Below are 20,647 nucleotides of genomic sequence, written 5' to 3' on the forward strand. Positions count from 1 at the left end.
AGTCATTACAGGTGACCACTGGAGCACAGGTGTATTTAAAACTTTCAGGAAGCAACGAAACTGCTCTCCAACAAAAACTCCTCACTGTGAAGTCTGTGGATTCATGCAAAGCAATACTGACTCTTGATGTGCAGTTGCTGTTGAATTTTAATACTATTTTAGACACATATGGCATCCCATTCATCCTCACTGGCAGAAGAAATCCCAGATGCAGATAACAGCTGGATATTGCACTACTGAAGCTATGCAAGACACTCTCATTTGGCAAACCTTCATCTCTCCTTAAATAACCAGTACAGACTACAGCCCAGAGGCAGAAGAAATAAGAACACTTGGTAACAGACACATTTTATGAGAAATAACACAAAGAGGGCAGCTTGTTTCTGAGGAGGGCTAAAAACAAAGCTTGTGCTTTCTTTTTTTCCATAAGCACGTTTTGAACATTTTGTTCTCACAGGCTTCCAGGATTTTACTGAAAACAACAAAGTGTTTCAGCTGCTAAATTCAGCCACGTTTACACAATATCAAACACTGCTGTACGTACCGGATGATTGTCCCCTTGAAGAAAAGAGAAAAAATTCAACTCTGGAAATGAAGTAGAGAAAAAGTCAGTGATGAATATCACAAATGCAAATACATATTGTATGGGGTTTTTGTTTTTTTTAAAGTTAAGAGAAGTCAGAAGCACAGAGAGGCACAAATCTGTGAAATAGGCAAGGTCGATTCATTAAAAGTTAAAGAGTTAAGTTCAGTTGCAATTTTAAGCTTTTTGCCTTTTCCATTGTGTTTTCTTTCAGAATTTACTGTGCAAAAGTCTTGAGCCACCTCCTTGTCAGAAAAATGGGAAATAGGCACAACAATATATTGAAACACCTGCAATCATACATGAAAATACAGTGCTGTTATTGTTAGAGTTTATGACCATAGCACCCTGAGCATGCCCAGTCTCGGCTGAAGTCAGAAGCTAAGCAGGGTAGGGGATGGTTAGCACTTGGATGAAAGACCGTCTGGGAATACCAGCTGCTGTAAGCTTTGGGGTGGCTGTAGCTCAGGAAGTAGAGCAGGTTATCTACTATTCTGTTGGTGGTTTGATCCCTGGCTGCTCCAGTCTGCATGCCAAATATCACTGGGCAAGACAGGTTGACCCAAGTTACTCTCCGAACATCCATCGCAGTATGAAAGTTTGTCCTTTTAATGCATTTGTAATGTTTGGGATCATTTTCAGCATGAAGTTGTTGTAAATGAGACGCTTTCCACATGTTATTGCATAATGAATCAATGTCTTTTCTGCATTAATCAAAGCGAGGCTACAGTTTGTTTGTTTTTTTTTAAGCCTGACATTTTTTGGTCTTATCACTTCTTTTGTCCTCCACTTATGCAGTTTCTTCAGTGTTTTTAAGGACACATTGCACACTACACTGAGATCAGTTAACTAATAGCTCTTTAGGAATCACTGTGTTAGAGCAAAAATACTATTTTATATCTGTCAAACTGTGTTAGCTCTGGCATTTTTCATCTGATTCAACTAAAGAAAGTATGAAAATGGCAAACTTTTGTGTCAGGCTACTACTAACAAAGTGCTAAAGATAGAATTTAAAATGCGTTGCTAAATTGTCTGTTATGTGTAAACACAACACTGCTTCTTCTCTTGAGTTAGGAGCATTTATTATTAATTATTACTTCTACTGAATGAGCCACGATGAGCCAAAGACCTTCAGAAAGCCTGGAGAACTGCTGCACTTTGAAAAATGACAACAAAGCGTGGCTCACTGGAAGATAAACAGGAAGAAATGAGAGGTGACTCAAGACTTTTGCACAATACTTTTGTTATGTTAGAACAGTGTGGCTCTTTGGCAGAATTTTACATAAAGTTAGCACAATTTTAACAAAATTTGGCTACACACTGTGAATGATATAGGTTATAGTTAGGTTTACATAAATGCACTGTACACAACAGTATCTTTACTAATGCACATGTATTCATGAATACTTGCAAAGCATCCTGTATGTGTGTCATTACCTGAAAGGTCATTGGGGGTGTGGTAGTAGGGCCTGTAGTCCTGGATGAGAGGGGGGACAGGAGGGATGTAGCTGGTGTCTATCCCGGGCATGCTGGGGGTACGGCTCACAGGAGAGGCCTGATGGTGCAGGTTCAACACGCTAAAGGCAAACACAGAGGAAGAAGACGAAGAGATAAAGAACTAAAGAAGCCACGTAACTTCTAATAAGGCTTTTATGATGTGTCACGTGTACTGGGATAAACCACAGGGCCGTCCTGTCACCTTCAATTAGAAAAGTAACACTCACAGGATTCATTAAAGAGAAATGGGAGCAGGAGATGCACCTAATGAATTTTGGATTGGTAGAAAAGGCAGCTGTTTAAATTTCATAGCCATACTAAAGCTGGATTCAAGACTTCAGTCGGGTCTGTTTGTTGGCAGTTTTGAAATTTTGCGACAAACTATGATTGGCTGAACTTTGATTCCTGTTTGCAAAAAAGGCAAGCGAGGCGAGTTATGGAAAGTCAATCGGGTCATCAGACGCAAATGTTTCGTCGACACGCTCGGGCACCGACTGCGAGTGCCGATGTGAAATGTCAAGAAGATGCTGTGCTCATGAATCATTTAAGCAGAGACAAAACTGCCCACGCGAGCGGCTAAAACGAGCATCAATTTCACATTTAATCAAATTCAACCTGCCTGCGGAGATTAAATCAGCATCTAGGGTGTGTGCTCGCCTCACCCTTTGTTGATGATGGGTGGCGAGGTCGGGGACATCGAAGGGCACGCTCTTTTGATAGGAGGAGGCAGCGTTGGGGGCGGCGGCGGAGGCGAATCCGGTCCTTCATCGTCTGAGGAGCTGTCCAGTGTCAAGTCGATCACTTCCACTTTCTTGCCGTTGCTGCTGTCGCTGCCTCCGTGGCTGGATGCCGAGGAGCTCCGCTGATCTGAGCCTGCGGCGGTCCGGCATGAGCCTGTAGAGCAGCGGTGATGTATCAGTTTGTGCAAATGTTTTTGCTTTTCAGAGACTGAACAGTTAAAAAAAAACAACAACACAACTTCTCCCAACAGATGCCTCGCCTAATTAAAGCTGGGATCACTAAAGGCAGGCTTTCAGGCTAGCATTCCCCTTCCCTCCCTCCTTGTTTATCCCTCATCTCACCATCCAGCCCATTGTTATACGAAGCAGAGGACACCTCCTGCACCTCCTTCTTAGACCTCATGGGGGCCCAGCTGCCATCCTCCTTAAACTGGATCTCATCACAGTCCGTGCAGCTATTGAGGATCTCTACAAAAAGCCTGAGAACAAACATACATGTCATACAGCAACCAAGAGAAAAAGACTTCACATCCACTTTACAGTTTCTCTCTAAAAATCATTCCACAAACAGTTCTTTTATATTGAGCAAGTGTTTGGAAGATAAACCCCCCCCACTACATTTATTAGAGTAAATCCCTTATGCTGTATCATTTTATTTGTATCCCATCATATATATATATGAAGAAGAACCACATAGCAAGCATTGAGTAACAGAGTAAATAAAGAAAACAATACAATGCTCCACAGAGCAACAACAAACAAACAACAACAAGAAAAGGAGAGATGAGGTAAATTGTTACAGTGTTCTGGGACTTTAAACACAAAGGCTGTTTTTTGCTGCAAAAAATATAGTGTGGCACGTACACTGATCAGCCACTTTATTAGGTACACCTGTTCAACTGATTGTTAACACACATTTCTAATTGGCCAATCACACGGGACCAACTCAGTGGATTTTTGGAATGTAGACAGGGACAAGACGACCTGCTGAATTTCAAAACGACGCATCAGAATGAGGAAGAAAAGTGATTTAAGTGACTTTGAACGTGGCATTGCTGTTAGTGTCAGACAGGCTGGTCTGAGCGTTTCACAAACTGCTGGTCTGCTGGGATTTTCCTCTATAATCATCTCTAAAGTTTACAGAAAATTGCCTGAAAAAAACCAAAGAGAGAAAAAAATCCAATATCCAGTTCTCTCTGCAAAAACAACCCATTGATGTCAGCGATCAGAGGAGAACGGCCGGGCTGCTTTGAGCTGATAGAAAGGCAACAATAACTGAAATAAGCATTTGTTACAACCACGGTATTTAGAAGAGGACCACTCTTGGCACTATTTGATCAAAGGTCACCGGCAGGCCACAGCGACCTACCCATCAATGATGAGATGCTCGTACGGCGCCTTCTTGTCGCAGACGGGACACACCCAGGTGGGCTTCTTCTCATTCATTTGGATGTAAAGTGTGGCGTCGAAGCACTGCAGGTGGGAACATGTCAGCGCCCGGCACGGGATCATCAGCCGCATCTTCCCCAGCTGCGCGGTGAGCACATACGTAGTCAGGCCACGAAGGAAGTATAAGTGACACACAAATGTCACAAACACAACAAACCCATATAGCAAAACAGGATAGGGGCCAGAAGACAATAAGACAGGTGGTTCATGTTCACATACATAAGTTATGTGCGAGGGCATGTCGAGTCACATACAAAGTAAAATGAGAGGAAAAAGAAAAGTAAAAAGTGGAGCAACGTGTTTGGGCATGACTGAACCTCGAAGAAGGGCCTTAAATTCATGAGGAGCAGGGAGCATGTTTACCGGGCAGAGGAGCGACACTCGAAGGCTGGTTGTGGCTATTTCGCTGTCTGGGTCAGCTGTTAGCTTCTCTTTTACTGCAGGGTAGAGGAGAAGGACAAACACGTGTCAGTGTCAGAACCAAAGTCCTGACTTCTCCTACCAGATGAGCCTCCTGAATCCCTGCCTGACTGCACCTAAATCTTTTTATGCAACTTGCAAAACAGCATGCAAGAAATATACAGACAGCTCCCATCTGACTGGATGAAAACATTTCAAAACAAGAGTTCAGTCTTAAAGCCTTTTGCCCTGTCCCACACCACAAATTCAGCCTTTGATACATTAAATTACAGTGGAAACAGAAGAACAGCATTAGCTGATACACTGGATAGGTGCTTCTTTTAACAAGAGGTCCTTACTGAGTGCTCTGGAGTGGTCTGGGTTTCTGATGCCTTTAGCTCGCAGTCTCTGTAACAGCACTGTGGACGACTGCTGCTTCACCAAGTACACCGCCATCGAGTAACTCTGAACACACGGGAAGACACGACAGAGAGTGACAGCACGTCCTTGAACATGTTACTCAGTATAACTTTCAATGTTTGCCTCCACAGTCTCAGTGAAATCGATCCATCTGCTGTGACACTAATGTAAGTTGTGCAACAGTCAGCAAGCTCTTCTGTTCTCAGACCTTTCCTTTACCGCCCTCTACTGTCCGTCTGCGGAACGTCGAGCTCCACCCACCTCGATAAAAGCCAGCAAATATAAAGACAGAATTTTCTTAATCACATTTATGACGCGTTTATCCTGAAATCCTTCATCAAACGCCTCTGAATCCATGTATTTTAAAGGGAAATCTTCCCCTGAAGTTGTAGTTTTTATCCAATTTTGGTTTTCTTTTACAACGTTTGGCTGTAAAAAGGGAACACTGTGCCCCTTCCTGGGCTTCGCACCAATTTGAAAGCCTCTTTATATAATCAAAGTATTCTTTAAGTCTTTTTTTAAATAGGCTCTTCTCTGCTTCTTCTTCTTTTTTTGTCTGTCATCTATGTGAACACAGTAAGTTAAGAACACCGTGTGATGTGATCATACACTGAGGCATGCGGCAGCACCTCGTTGCATAAATGGGGACATACATTAATCAAGATTAATGCAGATTTTCAGGACCTCTATTTAAGACAGAAAATTCACATTAATAACACCTGCGGATCAGCTCCAACACCAGATTTATTAACCGTGTTGTATCTGGATAGAGCACACAATAGAATTTATTTAATTTTTTTAATGATCATGATGCCATTAAAAAAAAAGTCAAACCATAACTTGTCTCTAGTCCCTTATGTTGTGTTACTAAAAATAAAAAAAGACTATATTGTGATTCAAGTGCTTGGAAGTATAAGGAGTGAAAAAGTCTGCAGAGGAAGTAAAGGAGCAAGAGTGCAATGAGTTGAACACAAGACATTCACACATAATATTTCTATGTCATTTCTTTGTAAAGCCAGAATTAGCTTCGTCTTATTTGTATTAAGCTTGTTTACGTGTTTGTCTGATGGGAGAGGCTTAGACGAGGGTGGGGGAGCTGCAGGAAGTCAGATATCTGCTTTCAACTTCAGAACGACACCAAAGCTGAGAAAAGCAAAAAGTAAGCCTTCGTATTTGAGCAGCTGTAACCAGCAAATGTTTAAATTCAGTCATTACGCATCTAAAGTGTCAGTTATTCACACACACTGCAAAAAGCTTTGGCTCCTACCCTTCCGATCTCAGCGGTCCACGACACCACGATGGTATTGGGGACTGTGGTGGACAATCTGACCAGTGAGGTAATGTTGATTGGGCGGCTGGGCCGCTTGGGCTCGACACCGTTTTTGGTTGGAGGAAGATAACCCTAGAAATGAGAAGCGAATATCATTAATGTCGTTTTCCAGGTGGCATTCTAACATTCTTTATTAAACGGCTGAGCGCTTCTCACCGGCAGGTTGCACGGCTTCCCGTTTACTTTCACACACAGATTGGGGGGGAAATGGTCTTCCTGAGGACAGCTGGTCTCCGACAGGCAAAACCGCAACTGAACCTGAACTGAGAAGTCACATTTGGTCCCCGAGATGTCCCTTTGAGAGCAGAAACACATTTATCAATGCGCAGCCGCGCAAACCCTGTACATTTCTGAATTATTCATGAACAATTCAGCATCCTGCGTTGACGGAGCGGCGTTAAATTTTACATTGAGCTGCTGATCTGCTGAACTTGCTGCGGCGTTAAAGCGAAGGCGAAACATGTCTCCTGAAACCGCTGGCTGTTGTCTGACGCTGCAGAGAGACAGAGAGAAAGCGGGAAAGGACATGTTTAATAGTTGAGGACATTACATATAAACCTGAATTAATCGTGCCTGCTTTCTCACATTACATGCATCTACTTTTTAACCCTCAGACATAAATATAATAAAAAAACAACGTCTGAACAAATAACACGCCCCATACATGAAGCAGGTGAGGAAATATGTGCACAGCTGTGTAGCAGAGGGGCTCTCCTTCATAAACATCTGCATTATCAGGCAGGGCTCGCACGCATGAAATGACTAACTGAGAAACACCTGGACGCCAAAACCAAACCTCACACTAAGGTGAAAACGAAGGAGAAAATGTGTGCGTGCTATTTATAGGCCCACCCACAGGTGCGAGCTCGAGAAAAGTTTGAGCTGGATTTGTGTAGGAGGTCAACATGAAACTACGAGTCACGAGGGTTCAAACCGAGCCCTGTTTTGCATTTGGACTTTAACGATGTTTCAGCTTCTTAAGAAACTTGCTTAAATATCTTCTGTCATAAAGTGAAAGACAGACACCGACAGTTAGTTTCTCTTGGCACAGATGGGTATCCCATCGAACCAGAGGCAGTTCAGGGGTTTAAAAAAAAGTTTATATATTCTATCATCCCTGTGAAAAATTCATTAATATGTTTGAACATGTTCGTTTGATGATTTCAGATGGAAATGTAAAAATAGCAAATTATCATTTTAGGGTTATTACATTTTAAACTGCAACTACACAAAAAATAGCAGCCACAGAGGTCGTAGTGAAACTCCAAACGTGACAGTTTCTCAGGTCCTTCTGTTTGCACTAATATTTATGCTCTCACATCTTTGGGAGCTCACCTTTGACACTACCTTCAAGTCTTTCGTTTGGCAAGATAAAAGCCCCGTGGGTCATAAAAAATGTGGTATGGGAGTTACAGACATTTAAGTATTATATTCAGTACTGTGCAAAAGTCTCGTTTCTTTATGTTGTGCTTCTGAGGATGGCATCTCTCAGTGCAGTACGTTCTATATATTTGAGAAAACTGATCTGAATGTTGTTGTTAAGAAATACAAACATTCAGCAACGACCTGACAAGGGACATGTGGGATACATCTGCACTTGGTTTAAAGAACGATCATGGATTGGCCTCCTCAGAGTCCGGACCTCGACTTTATTGAAGATCATCTGAACTGAGAACAGGAAAAAAAAGGCCAACATCCAAAGAAGAGCTTTGAATGTCCTTCAAGAAGCCTAGAGAACTATTCCTGAAGACTACAAGACAGCTTCCTAAGGCTGTGTTGAACCATAAAGTTAGAATAATAATGGATTGCATTTTATATAGCGCTTTTTGAGACCCTCAAAACACTTTACAATTAAACTATTCATTCACTCTCACATTCACACACTGGCAAGTTACAGTTGTAGCCACAGCTGGGGCAGACTGACAGAAGCCCCTCTGGCCATCACCAGTAGGTGAAGTGTCTTGTCCAAGGACACAACGACCAAGACAGAGCGAGCAGGGGATCGAACCGGCAACCTTCCAGTTACAATGAGCTTCCCAACCCCCTGAACCACGGTCGTCCCCTGACTGACTGTGCAAAGTCAGTTTTTATCTATATGTTGCATTCCCGTGTCACGCCTACATGTTTCAATAAATCACTGAGCCTACTACACCTGTATTCATGTGTTCTGTACACACATGAAATCAAACTACACTTTAAATTGGGTTGAGATGAACAAAAAGGTAAAAAAAAAACCCCAAAAAAAACAACCAAAAAAACCAAGAAAAAAAAAACATATTTAAAAAGAAATTCCAGCTGAGATGTAGAACAGGCGATGAACTTCTTAGTTGGAATGAAACTGAAAAATGAAAGCAACTAAAATCTCCACTGAAAAAGATTTTCTTAAAAAAAAAAATCTTCATTACAAGTTTTCCTTACGCAGACCACTATAATCAGTGTTAAAACACTGTTGATGTTTTACTCCCTCTGCGTGGATGTTGTGAAACAGATAAATCTCAGTGGGAATGTTTTGGTCTGCAGGTTGTGTAAGTGAGGAGCGAGGAGGAGTTGTTGCTTTAGCTACATAAAATAATGCTGAACTGTGAGTGTGTGAGTTAAAATGTGTCTCTGTACACACACACACACACACACACACACACACACACACACACACACACCAGCTTTAAGAACACAAAAATGCTTTCCATATATGGCGCGTGCGTGTGTGATAGGGGGGTGGGGGGGCAGTACAGTTCCTATGGATGATTACTGGACCAATCATGTACCTCCTCTCGGCATACCAAACAGCCATTAAATTTCCCAGTGATGACCCGTCTCATCACTAGCGTGGTATATAATTTGTTTGACATGTGCAGTGTTTGCTGTATGTTCCTGTGTGTTTTAAGCAGCAGCCTGTGCACTGCGGAACAAAATCATGCGCGAGTGTGCTTTCGAACAACCATCTCCCTCCTCTCCGGGCACACAGGTTATAAATAGAAAAAGCTCTCTCACTCCCTCACTCTTGCTCTGCCTAGCTCCTATCACTCTATAACTCCCTCTCTCTCTCTCTGGTGCTGGATTTGTTTCTGGTGTTTCAAAGTGAGTGGTTGGGAGAGATATGAAAGAGGTTGAAATGGCCTTTGATTGATGTCTTCCTCACTCTCACTAACACAAGGCTGTATTTTTACCCAAGCACAGTGTTGGACATCAACTTTAACATATTTTCTTTGTTTTTCTCACTAACTGGTCTAAAGTAGCAAAATATATATCTGCTTATATCTGAAAGCAGATGCAAGCTCCTCATTAGCCCTTTACCATTAATCTTCCTTGGGATTTCTGTCCTGCTTATACACAAAATTAAAAGTAGCAGTTTGAAACTAAACTTAGTCTTCTCACCACAGATCATATTTCTCATTCAAATCTACAATAGTCAACTTTTGGTATTATAGCGGGCACTGCTGCCAAGACACGTGTTGTGCCATATCTCATCACTCTCCTGTTTCCTTGGTAACCAAGCAACTACCATTAACACAGCACATGGAGCCCAGAGTCGATGAATGGAAGAGTCGCGTCATCTCCGTTCACTCCAATGATCCTGATAATGCAGATCTTTAGCAACATATGCTAGCTTCACCATAGAGATATAGCACAGCGTGGAAGTTTGAGATGCATTTTTACAAGGTAATAAATAAAAAAAACAAAAAACAAGTCTGTAATGTTATCAGCACACAATCCAACTGCCCACTAAGCACTTGTCAGAACTATTCCAAACTCCCACTGATAGGACTCTGATTTAGTCAAGGGCTCTGATGAGCCTAGCCTAGCGCTAGCCACAACCGGGTTTCTTTACTTTGTTTTTACTGAAAATCAAAAGCAACACATCTATGGATGTTACACAGAACAAATACAGTTGATTTATTAACAAAAAATAAAGGAAAATCTAAAATCTCACTGGAAACAGGGGAAACGGTTAGCCTGAGTTTCACCAAAAGTACAAAATGCTACCTCAGGAGGCGCTAAATCCCACGAAACTATGCAGACTTCCATTGTTTACAGAAGAACAAGAATAAGAAGCATAACAGCTGCTTAAAACAAACTCAGAGATTTGTTACTGTGGTGATGCAGCAGTTTGGTCCACTGATATCTGCTGTTGCGATCACTCATGTAAGGAAGGCAAAAGATATAAATAAATAAATCTTTTTTTAAATCATATTTTTACTTCTGATTGCAGCCCAGTTATTGGCAGATATTCTAATAATATACATGTAAGTGGGAAAAATCTTTTCACAGAAGTCTGTTTAGTACTTGGGACAAACTAAATATAACCAATGATTCAATAGCTTCCAAAACCAACTTCAGCAGCAATATTTCAATGAAATTATTTTCTGTGTGACTTTATCAGTCTCTAACATCGCTGGGGAGGAATTTTGGCTTACTATTCAGTTCAGTGAGGTATGTAAACATTTGTTTATGCACAGCTTTCGGTCCCACCTCGACATTTCAGCACTAGGTTGAGGATCTGGACTTGGACACCTTGATTCTTTTCTTTTTCAGCCATTCTGTTCTCTGCTGTACTTGAGATCACTGGCCTGTTACATGACCCAATTTCAGCCAAGCTTTAGCTGTCAAACAGATGGCTTCAGATTTGACTAGAATACTAGAGTGGCACAGTCTTCTGTGGTTAGCGCTTTTGCAAGCAAGAAGGTCCTGAGTTTGCATTTTGTGCAGAGTCTGCATTTTCTGCTGTGTTTCTGTGGGTTATGGCTTCCTCCCACAGTCCAAAGAGAACCAATGGGCAATGTTAACTGGTGATTCTAAATGGGCCGTAGGTGTGAATGCGAGTGTGAATGGTTGTCTTAATGTGTTAGCCCTGCGACGGATTCCCCTATGACAGCTGGGACAGTGGACAAACAGTTTGGCATACAGAGGACTTGACTCAATGACTGTAAGGTGCTCAGGAGGTCCTGCAGCTTTAAAATGAACCCAAACCATCACCCCTCCACTACCATGCTTTGAAATTGCTTTTGACGTACTGTACTGCTCAGTGTCTGACCTTGAGATGAAGTTCCTGGGATGTACACTCGTAATAAACTGTAAAATGCCAAAATAGCTGCTTTCATAGAGGTGCTCACACTTGCTGATGATCAGTTACTGACCCCTTTAATTCCGATGGAGTGAGTAAGGGTGGACTTGAGTTTTCAAAGGACTGCAGTGAAAAGTCTCCTTTTCACATGACTGCAAGTCGCTGGCATGGTGGGTCTGTCAATATGTAACTTGGTGATTAATCAAAACCCTCAACCTTTATTTGTAACTCAGCAGGTCAAAGTTACATGCAATAATGCTAGACTGAGTGAGATTTTCCACTTCAGCAGAGTGAAGACTCTTACTTTATTGCCAGTCAGCCGGCTCCTGTTGGTTCAGATGCTTTTGGTCTTGATAGCAAGATTAGGTGTATGCTGGCTTGACATGGGTGGACAGTACAACTGCTGGTTTATATTTAAGAGGAGATTTTATATTTGTTTGCAGAGTGGACTCAGATCCTAACAGAATTTAATGCAACAGCATCCTCTAATTACCCCTTAAAGCGACAGATTCTGCTGTTTAGCAAAAGTTATAAGCTCATAAAATTGACTACATCATATGCAGCAGAATTTCTATAAACTGAGCTTCTACTTATTCTCACTGAAAGAAGCAACAGAGAGCAATGATCAAGAGCTGGAATTACAGTTCCCGGCATAGCATGAAATCTTATTTCTGACTAATGGTGCTTAATAAACATAAATAAATCACCGGGACATTAATTTTGAGGCGCAAGCATAATCACAATAAATAAATAAAAGCTTCTATTAATACAAATCTCCAACCATGTGTCTCAGAGTACCAGGAGATTATTCTGAGTAAATGCAGAAGAAGAGAGGAGGACAGCTGAGGTGAAATTTCTAAAGGTCTAACATGGGTATTACAGATAGCACAGGCTAAAGGATTTTTTGCAGTTTGTGATAGACTGTGTGCTTAATGTCGAGCTTTTGAAATCAGTTCAGCACTTCTGAAGGCAAAAGCCTGCAGACTCTCTGTCCTTCATGGTACTCGGTTTGAGACCCTTGCTGTACCTGGCACTGAGCTGCATTTTAAACTGTTTCTAAACTGTAAACTGTAGCTAAGGCAGATGGTGGGAGGAGTGACAGATGGGAGAATGACCTCCAATAGGTTGATGTTTACAGTACAGAGGAAATAAACCAAGTGGGAACCAAAATATACAGTCAGCTGCAGTTTTTCTGAGTATATAGAATCACTCAGAGATGTATTTCTATTTTTTCCCCGTGCATGCCTAATAACAGAAGAGGCTGAAATGACACTAACCTAGCTGTAGACCTAGTTTCTACTGAGCCTGAACTGCAGCGGCTATATTAAGAATTTGCTCTAATATTTTGTTGTGCACTTATTAATATAAATGTGGTGGACAAAAACAGCAAAGGTTCAAGGAGATCCAAAATAACTAACAACTACTTAGCCACTGTGGGAGTGTGCACAGTGCCCACAACAATGAATATGCACATACACACTGGTCTCTAAAAATACATAGGTTATCTGATTAATGAGCTCTAAAGGGAGGTGAAAAAGGGATGTGACTGGGTTGGGATTCCCACACGCCAACGAGCCAGCCTTCCCAAAAAGGAAACGTCTGTAAACCTTTCGACAAGCACACAACTGTGAAGAAAGAAAAAAAGTTTTGCGGCTGACATATTTATGTTTGAACTAAATTTATGTTCCAGTGTGACCACATCTGTTTTAAACCATGCGATTTAGCTGTTATCGGCCCATTTAATGGCTGTTATCAGTTGTTATCAGTACAACACATATTGCCAGTAGGCGCACTCCCCTCTACCTTCGAGCTGGCTCGGTAAGCCTCTACCATCCATTGTAATGAGAGATAAACAGAGAGCAACACAGACGTCTACTGTCCGTGTATAATCTCTGCTCCTAAGTGCTGTGCTAAGCTAGCAAATGTACACTCTTTACATGGTAAAAAGTGGGTTAAATAAAGGAAGTGCCAACGTCTAACCTTTTGTTCCAAAACAAAGCTAAAGACTGAGTAAAAACAAGAGTTTGCTCGCTTTTGGTGGCAAATTCATCTGTTGTGGTTGAGAGCTGACTCGATTATACGTCAGCCACTTTTAATGCCGTTTTAACCTGTGAACCTCCACTCAGAAGGGCAGAATGAGGTATAACTACCCACTAGTTGAAAGCGGAGGCCACCTACTTGGGATTGATACCAAGAGATAACTGCCATTCAGCAGGCTCATAACAACTGAAATCAATGTCTAAAGAGGTGTTCAAATTGGCAGCTGATAAAATAGAGTGAATTAAATAAATTATATTTCACATTAAAAATAGGGGTGTAACTATTACCAGGCTCTTTACAGCAAGAAAACGTAAAATCTGGGTTCGGCTCTGCTTTGAAAAGAAGAAATGTGAGCTAAACATCAGAGAATGTGCTCGAGCTTCATAGCCACTCTTCAGCACAACAAAGCCCAGCTGGAGTTTATTAACTTGTTAGTGGCCTTGCTACTTTTTCTCTGGTGCACCGCATGCACGGGCGCACCGCGCACACAGAATCAAAGGCAGTGCCACATGTGCGTGCACAAACACAACATGCAGCAGCGTTCACAGACAGAACAAAGACAAAAATCCTTCCAGCGTCACTCAAACTACAACGCCAGAATGATCGGCGACAAAAAGGTCGGCTCTAAATGTCACACTCACATTCATGCACAATGACAACTTTCCAGAAGTGTTTCTTGCCCCCCCTGCAGTTATTACCTTTTATTATCCACATGTTGTAAAGTTACATACTGACAGGGCTCATTTAAGCATTCCAGCGTGCACACAGCACTGCTCGGGCTGGCATTAAAGTTTCTTTCTGGTCCTGCAATCCTTGTCAGCGTGCACACTGGAGCACGCGTGTTGCTGTGTTTTCAGAGCTTGGCCTCTTGCCATCACCCACCACACCCATGTTAGTATAGAATCAAAGACACCCAAAGATACGACACTGTTCCTCCTCTCTGAGACCAGCTTAAAAAAAACAAAGAAGAAGAGGAGAAGAGCAAAGCTACAGATGTTTAGGTTTCTTATTAGTTGGGTCTGTCTAATCAGGCAGTTTGTCGAGATGATGATGCACCAACTCAGACAGAAGAGGAAAATAATGCTGCTTTAATAGGCTCTGAGAGATGGAAGCCATTTTCTGCTGCGTGTTTATAGCCGAGTGTAGCCAAGGCTCCTTTTGTTGATGTTCGTTCGCTGTGAGAAGTCTGAGTTGTTTACAGAGAGATAAAGATTTCGCACGGGATCACACGGAGGTCAGAGTACGAGCTGGCAAATCTCTGGTTGTGTATTGATGCTGGGCGACGAGGTTGGCTCGCGCTTATTGGATGTTTTGGAACATTGCCGCCATATTCTTCCACGTATAGCTGATAGTGTGCGTGATACAGTATCTTTACTGATTCTTAGAGTTCTTGATTTGCTCAGCAGAAACAAGACGTACGGAACATTTGATTTGTGGCGATTAAATGTGCTTGCTCGAGGACACTCCAGTAGGGCGGATAACTGTGACAGGAACCTGAACGCACTGATTTGCAGACATCAAGTGTTTCATTCAGATTTTATTAAATTCAAGTTGTACAACTCTTTGTGCTTTCAAACTTTCTTTCGTAGGGACTAAACTCAGCACTTTCTACTGATGTTTCAAAATTAAATCTTTTAACAGACATGAACGCATCTGATTTGAAGGAAGTTTTTCACTTTAAAACAGTACCATCAGTTAATTAAGACATTAAAAAGGAGCCAATCAAGGAACATACAAATCCTGTGTGAAACACAAAAACATGAAGCCAACAAGCTAACAAGAGCCTTCTATTGGATAATCACTGCAGAGAATAATATGTTTGACCTGGCTACAGGTTATTTCCCCCGAACTGATGCAGTGAGCAGCTTTTCGTTTCTTGAACTGTGTTAGAAGAAACATCCTATGGTTTTGGAAAAGATGTCATTCCCTTCTGAAGGGACAAATTATTGACCAGCATCAAGCAAAGAAATCAACTCAGGAGATTGCTGATAGCAATAAAACTGGATTAAGGTTAACGGATTATTAAAATCCATAAGGATAGTGGTGAACCATTATCGTGGAGAAGAAATGTGTGAGAGAATGATCGTAATCAGCAATCACTTAGACATTTGGTGAAGTCACATCATATCAGAAGACCCCCTGTGAGGAAGCACTAGGCGACAGTGGGAAAAAGAAACCCTCCCTTTTAACAGGAAGAAACCTCCCCCAGAACAAGGCTCATGGAGAGGCGGTCATTTGCAACAACTGGTTGGTGTTGAGGGGAGGAAGACAGGACAAAAAAAAAAAAAACACATTGTGGAAAAGATGCCCAGATTAATATTAACAATAATAAATAGTATAAATCACAGCCATGGTTAATATTGAAAGTAAGAGCATTTTCTCATGCACAATGCAAAGAGAACTCAAGGGACTGGGATTAAACAGCGGTGACGTGAAATCCACTTATCAGTGAAGCTAATCAGAAAACAAAGATTCAGTTTGCAAGGGAGCAGAAAGCTTGGACTCCAGTGCAAGGAAAAAGGTCACGTGGTCTGACGAGCACAGACTTCCCCTGTTGCAGAGTGATGGACGCATCAGGGTAAGAAGAGACAAGCAGATGAAGCGATGCACCCATCATGCCTAGTGCCTACTATACAGGCCTGTGAGGGCAATGCTAAGGTCTGGGGTTGCTTCCAATGGTCACGTCTAGCTTCAGCAAAGTTATGTGTCCAAAAATGAGGTCAGCTGACTACCTGAATATACTGAATGACCAGGTTCTTTCCATCAGTAAATGTTGATGGCACAGACAGGTTTCAAGATGACAATGCCAGGATTCATCAGGATCAAATTGCGAAAGTGTTGTTCAGGAAGCATGACATCATTTTCACACATGGATAGAGTCCAAACCTTAACATCACTCAGAACCTTTGGGACGTGCGGGAGAAGGCTTTACGCAGCACTACAACAACACAAGATCTTGGTGAAAAATTCATGCATCTGTGGATGAAAATAAATGTTGTGACATTTGAGTCTCTAATGACGTACACTACCCAGCTGTTTTCTTTTCATTTTTTGGTTAGTGACTAAATTATAAAATACCACACATCAAACAGCCGCTGTGATAGAGTACTTGTCTTCCCTTGGGGCTTCCCACCAGCTCTTATCAAAATTAAAACTGGGATTTCATAAAACTGCTTTATTCGCAAGGGGTCGCCAAAGCAGATGGATCCATATACTTGGAACACATATGGCATTGGGGGAAAAAGGAAAGGACTAAAAGGACTTTAGCACTGGAAAAATATTAGTGTCTCAAGGCTACAGTCACAATGTAGTGCTAAATACTGCTTAACAGCACACTAAACAAAGGAAAAAACACTTAATGTGTCAGGCTAACACAGAAATATTTTTGGGAGAATCTTATCACAAAAAAGCAGAAATTCAACATTTCGATAGAAGTTTCTAAAGAAACAAGCACTGTGTGAACAATGTGCTGTGCATTACTGGGTGATTGTTGCAGGGATTGCTCAAATATTGTTGCTACCACCTAAGGTAAAAGGTATGACTGCAGTCCCAGAGGTTTGGAGGAATGCGGCATTGCGAGTAAGTCTAGAAATACCAGCAATGCTGCTATGACATACCTATCCATATGCTTCAAAACCTCCAATATATAAAATGCCTTTCTCTTATTTTATACAAATGCATTCTCATATACATCACAGTCCATTTACTGACAAACTGAGACTCAATATAAAAAGGAAAAAAGCAATAAAACAATGAGCAGCCCTTACTTGCGCACTGCAACCTGAATGCAGGAACAAATCAACTTTTCTGTGGCTGTATTTATGCCACACTACTTTGCGTTATATGTGAAGATTATGATAATCTAAATACAGAAGAAGGAACAAAAATGAATGTAGGTACTGGAATGTAGGAAATGTTTAAAAACTCTGTAAACATGCGCAGTCACTTCATTCAATCATTTTGTGGCTTTTAAAAAGCCTCCAAAGCTGCATAATATCAACTATCACCATAAACATGACATACTGAGCAATGCTAGTTATCTAAATGCCATTACCGTTACTAAAGAAGATACTGATAAACAACTTTAAAGCAAAGAAACTGTTTTTTCCATTTCCACTATAAATACTGTAGGTGGATCTTTGCATCTAAAAGCTCCTCTCTAACAGAAAGTTAGAGGATAAGGCATTTTACAGGATGAGTCAGATAAAACCAAGAAAACTACAGTACTGTGCAAAAGCAGTTGCCAATCTAACACTTTCCAGATGGTACTGCATGGTGGATTCAAATCTGACAGACAGCCCTAAACCAGGACAGAGCCTCCACCATGTTTTACAGATGGCTATAGACCAGGGGTGTCCAACTCCTGGCCTCAAGGGCCGGTGTCATGCAGGTTTTAGATATCACCCTGAGTGAACACTCCTGAATCAAATCATTAGTTCATTACCAGGCCTCTGGAGAACTTCAAGACATGTTGAGGAGGTAATTTAGCCATTTAAATCAGCTGTGTTGGCTACCTCTCTCCAGACCTCTTCCTTGCATAGAAGAGGTCAGGTAGGCTGATGGATTCATCACTTCATAAGACCGGCTGCCACCGATTTTCAGTTCACTTCTTGTGTAATTTGACAATTTGACATACTTACATACTGTACACCATGCTGAGATATACCAAGTAAAAATGAGTGAAGAAGCAGCCAATGTCTAAAGAAACACCTCTAGAAAGCCTGAAGCGCTATTACTCAACAGCACTTAAAAAAATTACATCTGGTTGCTTAGAAGCAAAAGGGGTGACTCAAGACTTTTGCACAGCATTGTACACGCAGATGAATAAACTGCGTAAACATGTATTAGACCCTTCCATCCTTCAAAATGTGCTGAATCGTTTTTGGTAAAGAAGTAACTGTTTAAGTATAGAGTTCATCATCCATCATTATCCACGGTTTAAATTGGTCTCATCAGTATGATGATAGGCGTGATGGGTTGCAGGAAATGTTGAATGCACAATGCAGTGGCTGCAGAATAATGATCAGTTTCACTTTACTGTGCAACCCTGACTGCCGCTGGGCACAAAAATCTTGCCGGAAAATGCGGGCTCAATTGCACAATCAAACCAGGAAGAGAACAGTGATTTAATTTTCCTTAGAATTTGTAGCTTTCCGTAGGTAGCTGAAATGGTTGATTCGGGAAACTCTCTCCGCCAGTAGAGTTATAAGAAAAACGAAAAAAGTCCTGTTGCTGGAAGAAGCAAAGAAGATGATGAGGAGGAGAAAAAGAGGGAATGTTGGACGGGCATTCACTCGAAGGAGAGAGCTCTGGGGAGTTGTCTATTGCCACTTTAATTGACAGGCAGATGGCACCATGCAGACGTGATTCATGTCCTGGCACCTGGAGTCCTGCTGAACTGTGTGCAATGCTGAAGGTTGACTTTTTTTTTCCCCTTCCCCTCGTGACCTTAGGAAATGTACTGAAGGTAAGTATGACAGCGACCTCCTAACAGATAATAAAAAATAATCTTAACAATAAAACAAGTTTTCCAAAAGGGGGTTTCAGGATTCAGTATGCAAAGATATAATCATGGGCTGACTCATTTCTAAAGGAAGCCATCCAAAAGAAAAAAACAAAAAAAACCTTATTAGATATTTTTTTCCACATGCTTTTCCTCTACTGCAATCTTCTCATGTAACAAACCATTATGCACAAAGTCCTCATCAAACGCGGCATAGGTTTGCATCCCTTTTCCCCCCCAAAGATATGGTAATTAAATCATGTATAATGCATGTGCTATGATATCCATAATGAGCTGTGATGTATAGTTCTCCGCGCAGCACGGTCAATGATGGAGCACAACCAGTGGGGTAAGATGGGAGATGCTGGTGCAAGCCTCAGTGTTGACCAGTAGGCTCTCAGGCCTACACTGTGGACCAACCAACCTTTATTCTTCACGCTGACAAAAGTCAGCAGAGAGCACAAGGCTGCACAGGAGGGAGGGTGGGGGCTCCGGGTGAAACGATAAGGAGTGAGGCCGAAGGAAGGGAGAGGATGGCGAGAGCGTGATAATAACTACATTTACATGCGCACAAGAAACCCGGTTACTGAAAGAAATCAGGTTAAGGCCGGAAATCGGAGAAGACGTCGACACGCACCGCAGTTCCTCGGATACTGTAGAGACGAACATAATTATGCAGCTGATCGGCTGCCGTATTCCTCACCAGTCTCTCTCCCGTATGCGTGAACCACGGATGTCATATTTTAATCTTATTAGGGATACATATTCGACTGCAGCAGAGTTTTTAGCATTTGGACTGATTTTGCAAAGAGAGATTTGGTTATGGAGCGTAAGGCAGCACCGTCTCCATCTCGCTACGCATATAAACTGTTTCTGAAATCAAGCTTCATCAGAAACGTGACGTTTATGGTGTTATATACTTCCATATAGGATGAGATGAGTGCTGCAAATGCGTAATTCCTTAAATCCAGTTCAACTTCAAAAGAAAGCCAGAAGAATTCGAAACAAACCCCACTGCCTGCTAAAACTTAAGACTTAAATTTGAAAATAGCACACATCCCATGGAAAGTCAAAAATAAATTGCTGCCTTAAAGCGTCCAAAAGTTGTTAAAAATGAAGGGAAGCCAACAAGTTTAATTAATTCTAGTGGAAGAGGTGACTTTTTTGGAGCAGTCGCAGATGGAGACAGAGAAAGAGCAGCATCGATTTTTTAAATTAATTTTTTTTAAAGAAATGCTTAAAAAGAATCGAGATCTGCAAGTTATTTAATCAGTCTGCTGCATATTAACACAAAAAAAACAGCTGCTACATGGTCTGGAGGCAGTTTGAAGAAAAACATAATCGGGGAAATTTATCGAGGCACTTTGATAAATAGTGACAATATTTTTATCCGTTATTTTTGTACATGGACATGATTTGTGGTGCTTCCAGCACATCAGTTAGGACATTTTTAGACATTTGTTGTGCTTTTCCTTCCCCGTTTACTCTTCTATTTGCCTGTTTGGTTTCCCCATAAGAACAAGCTCATCATTTTCTGTATTTTTTAGTGCATTATTGCAATTTTGTGCAATTTTATCTTGGTTTCACTCGTGGTTATTATGTACAGGTAAAAAAAAATAAAAAA

General features: G+C 41.5%; 1 protein-coding gene across 1 annotated transcript in view; it reads right to left on the bottom strand.

Annotated features, from left to right (window-relative positions):
* The window catches only part of LOC102200240 (E3 SUMO-protein ligase PIAS1-like), a 52,897-nt gene that overhangs the window by 2,185 nt on the left and 30,065 nt on the right, over nt 1-20,647 (bottom strand). The window contains exons 3-12 of the mRNA XM_005746819.1: nt 6,827-6,911; nt 6,575-6,713; nt 6,356-6,490; nt 5,028-5,133; nt 4,633-4,706; nt 4,190-4,350; nt 3,163-3,299; nt 2,743-2,974; nt 2,021-2,160; nt 545-585 (exon numbers count right to left, since the gene is read on the bottom strand). Coding sequence (XP_005746876.1) covers nt 545-585; nt 2,021-2,160; nt 2,743-2,974; nt 3,163-3,299; nt 4,190-4,350; nt 4,633-4,706; nt 5,028-5,133; nt 6,356-6,490; nt 6,575-6,713; nt 6,827-6,911 — 1,250 coding nt within the window. The remainder of the gene's footprint in view (nt 1-544; nt 586-2,020; nt 2,161-2,742; nt 2,975-3,162; nt 3,300-4,189; nt 4,351-4,632; nt 4,707-5,027; nt 5,134-6,355; nt 6,491-6,574; nt 6,714-6,826; nt 6,912-20,647) is intronic.

The sequence above is a fragment of the Pundamilia nyererei genome, unplaced genomic scaffold, assembly GCF_000239375.1.
Source record: "Pundamilia nyererei isolate P.nyererei 1_Seehausen unplaced genomic scaffold, PunNye1.0 scaffold00184, whole genome shotgun sequence".
NCBI classification, from domain to species: domain Eukaryota; kingdom Metazoa; phylum Chordata; class Actinopteri; order Cichliformes; family Cichlidae; genus Pundamilia; species Pundamilia nyererei.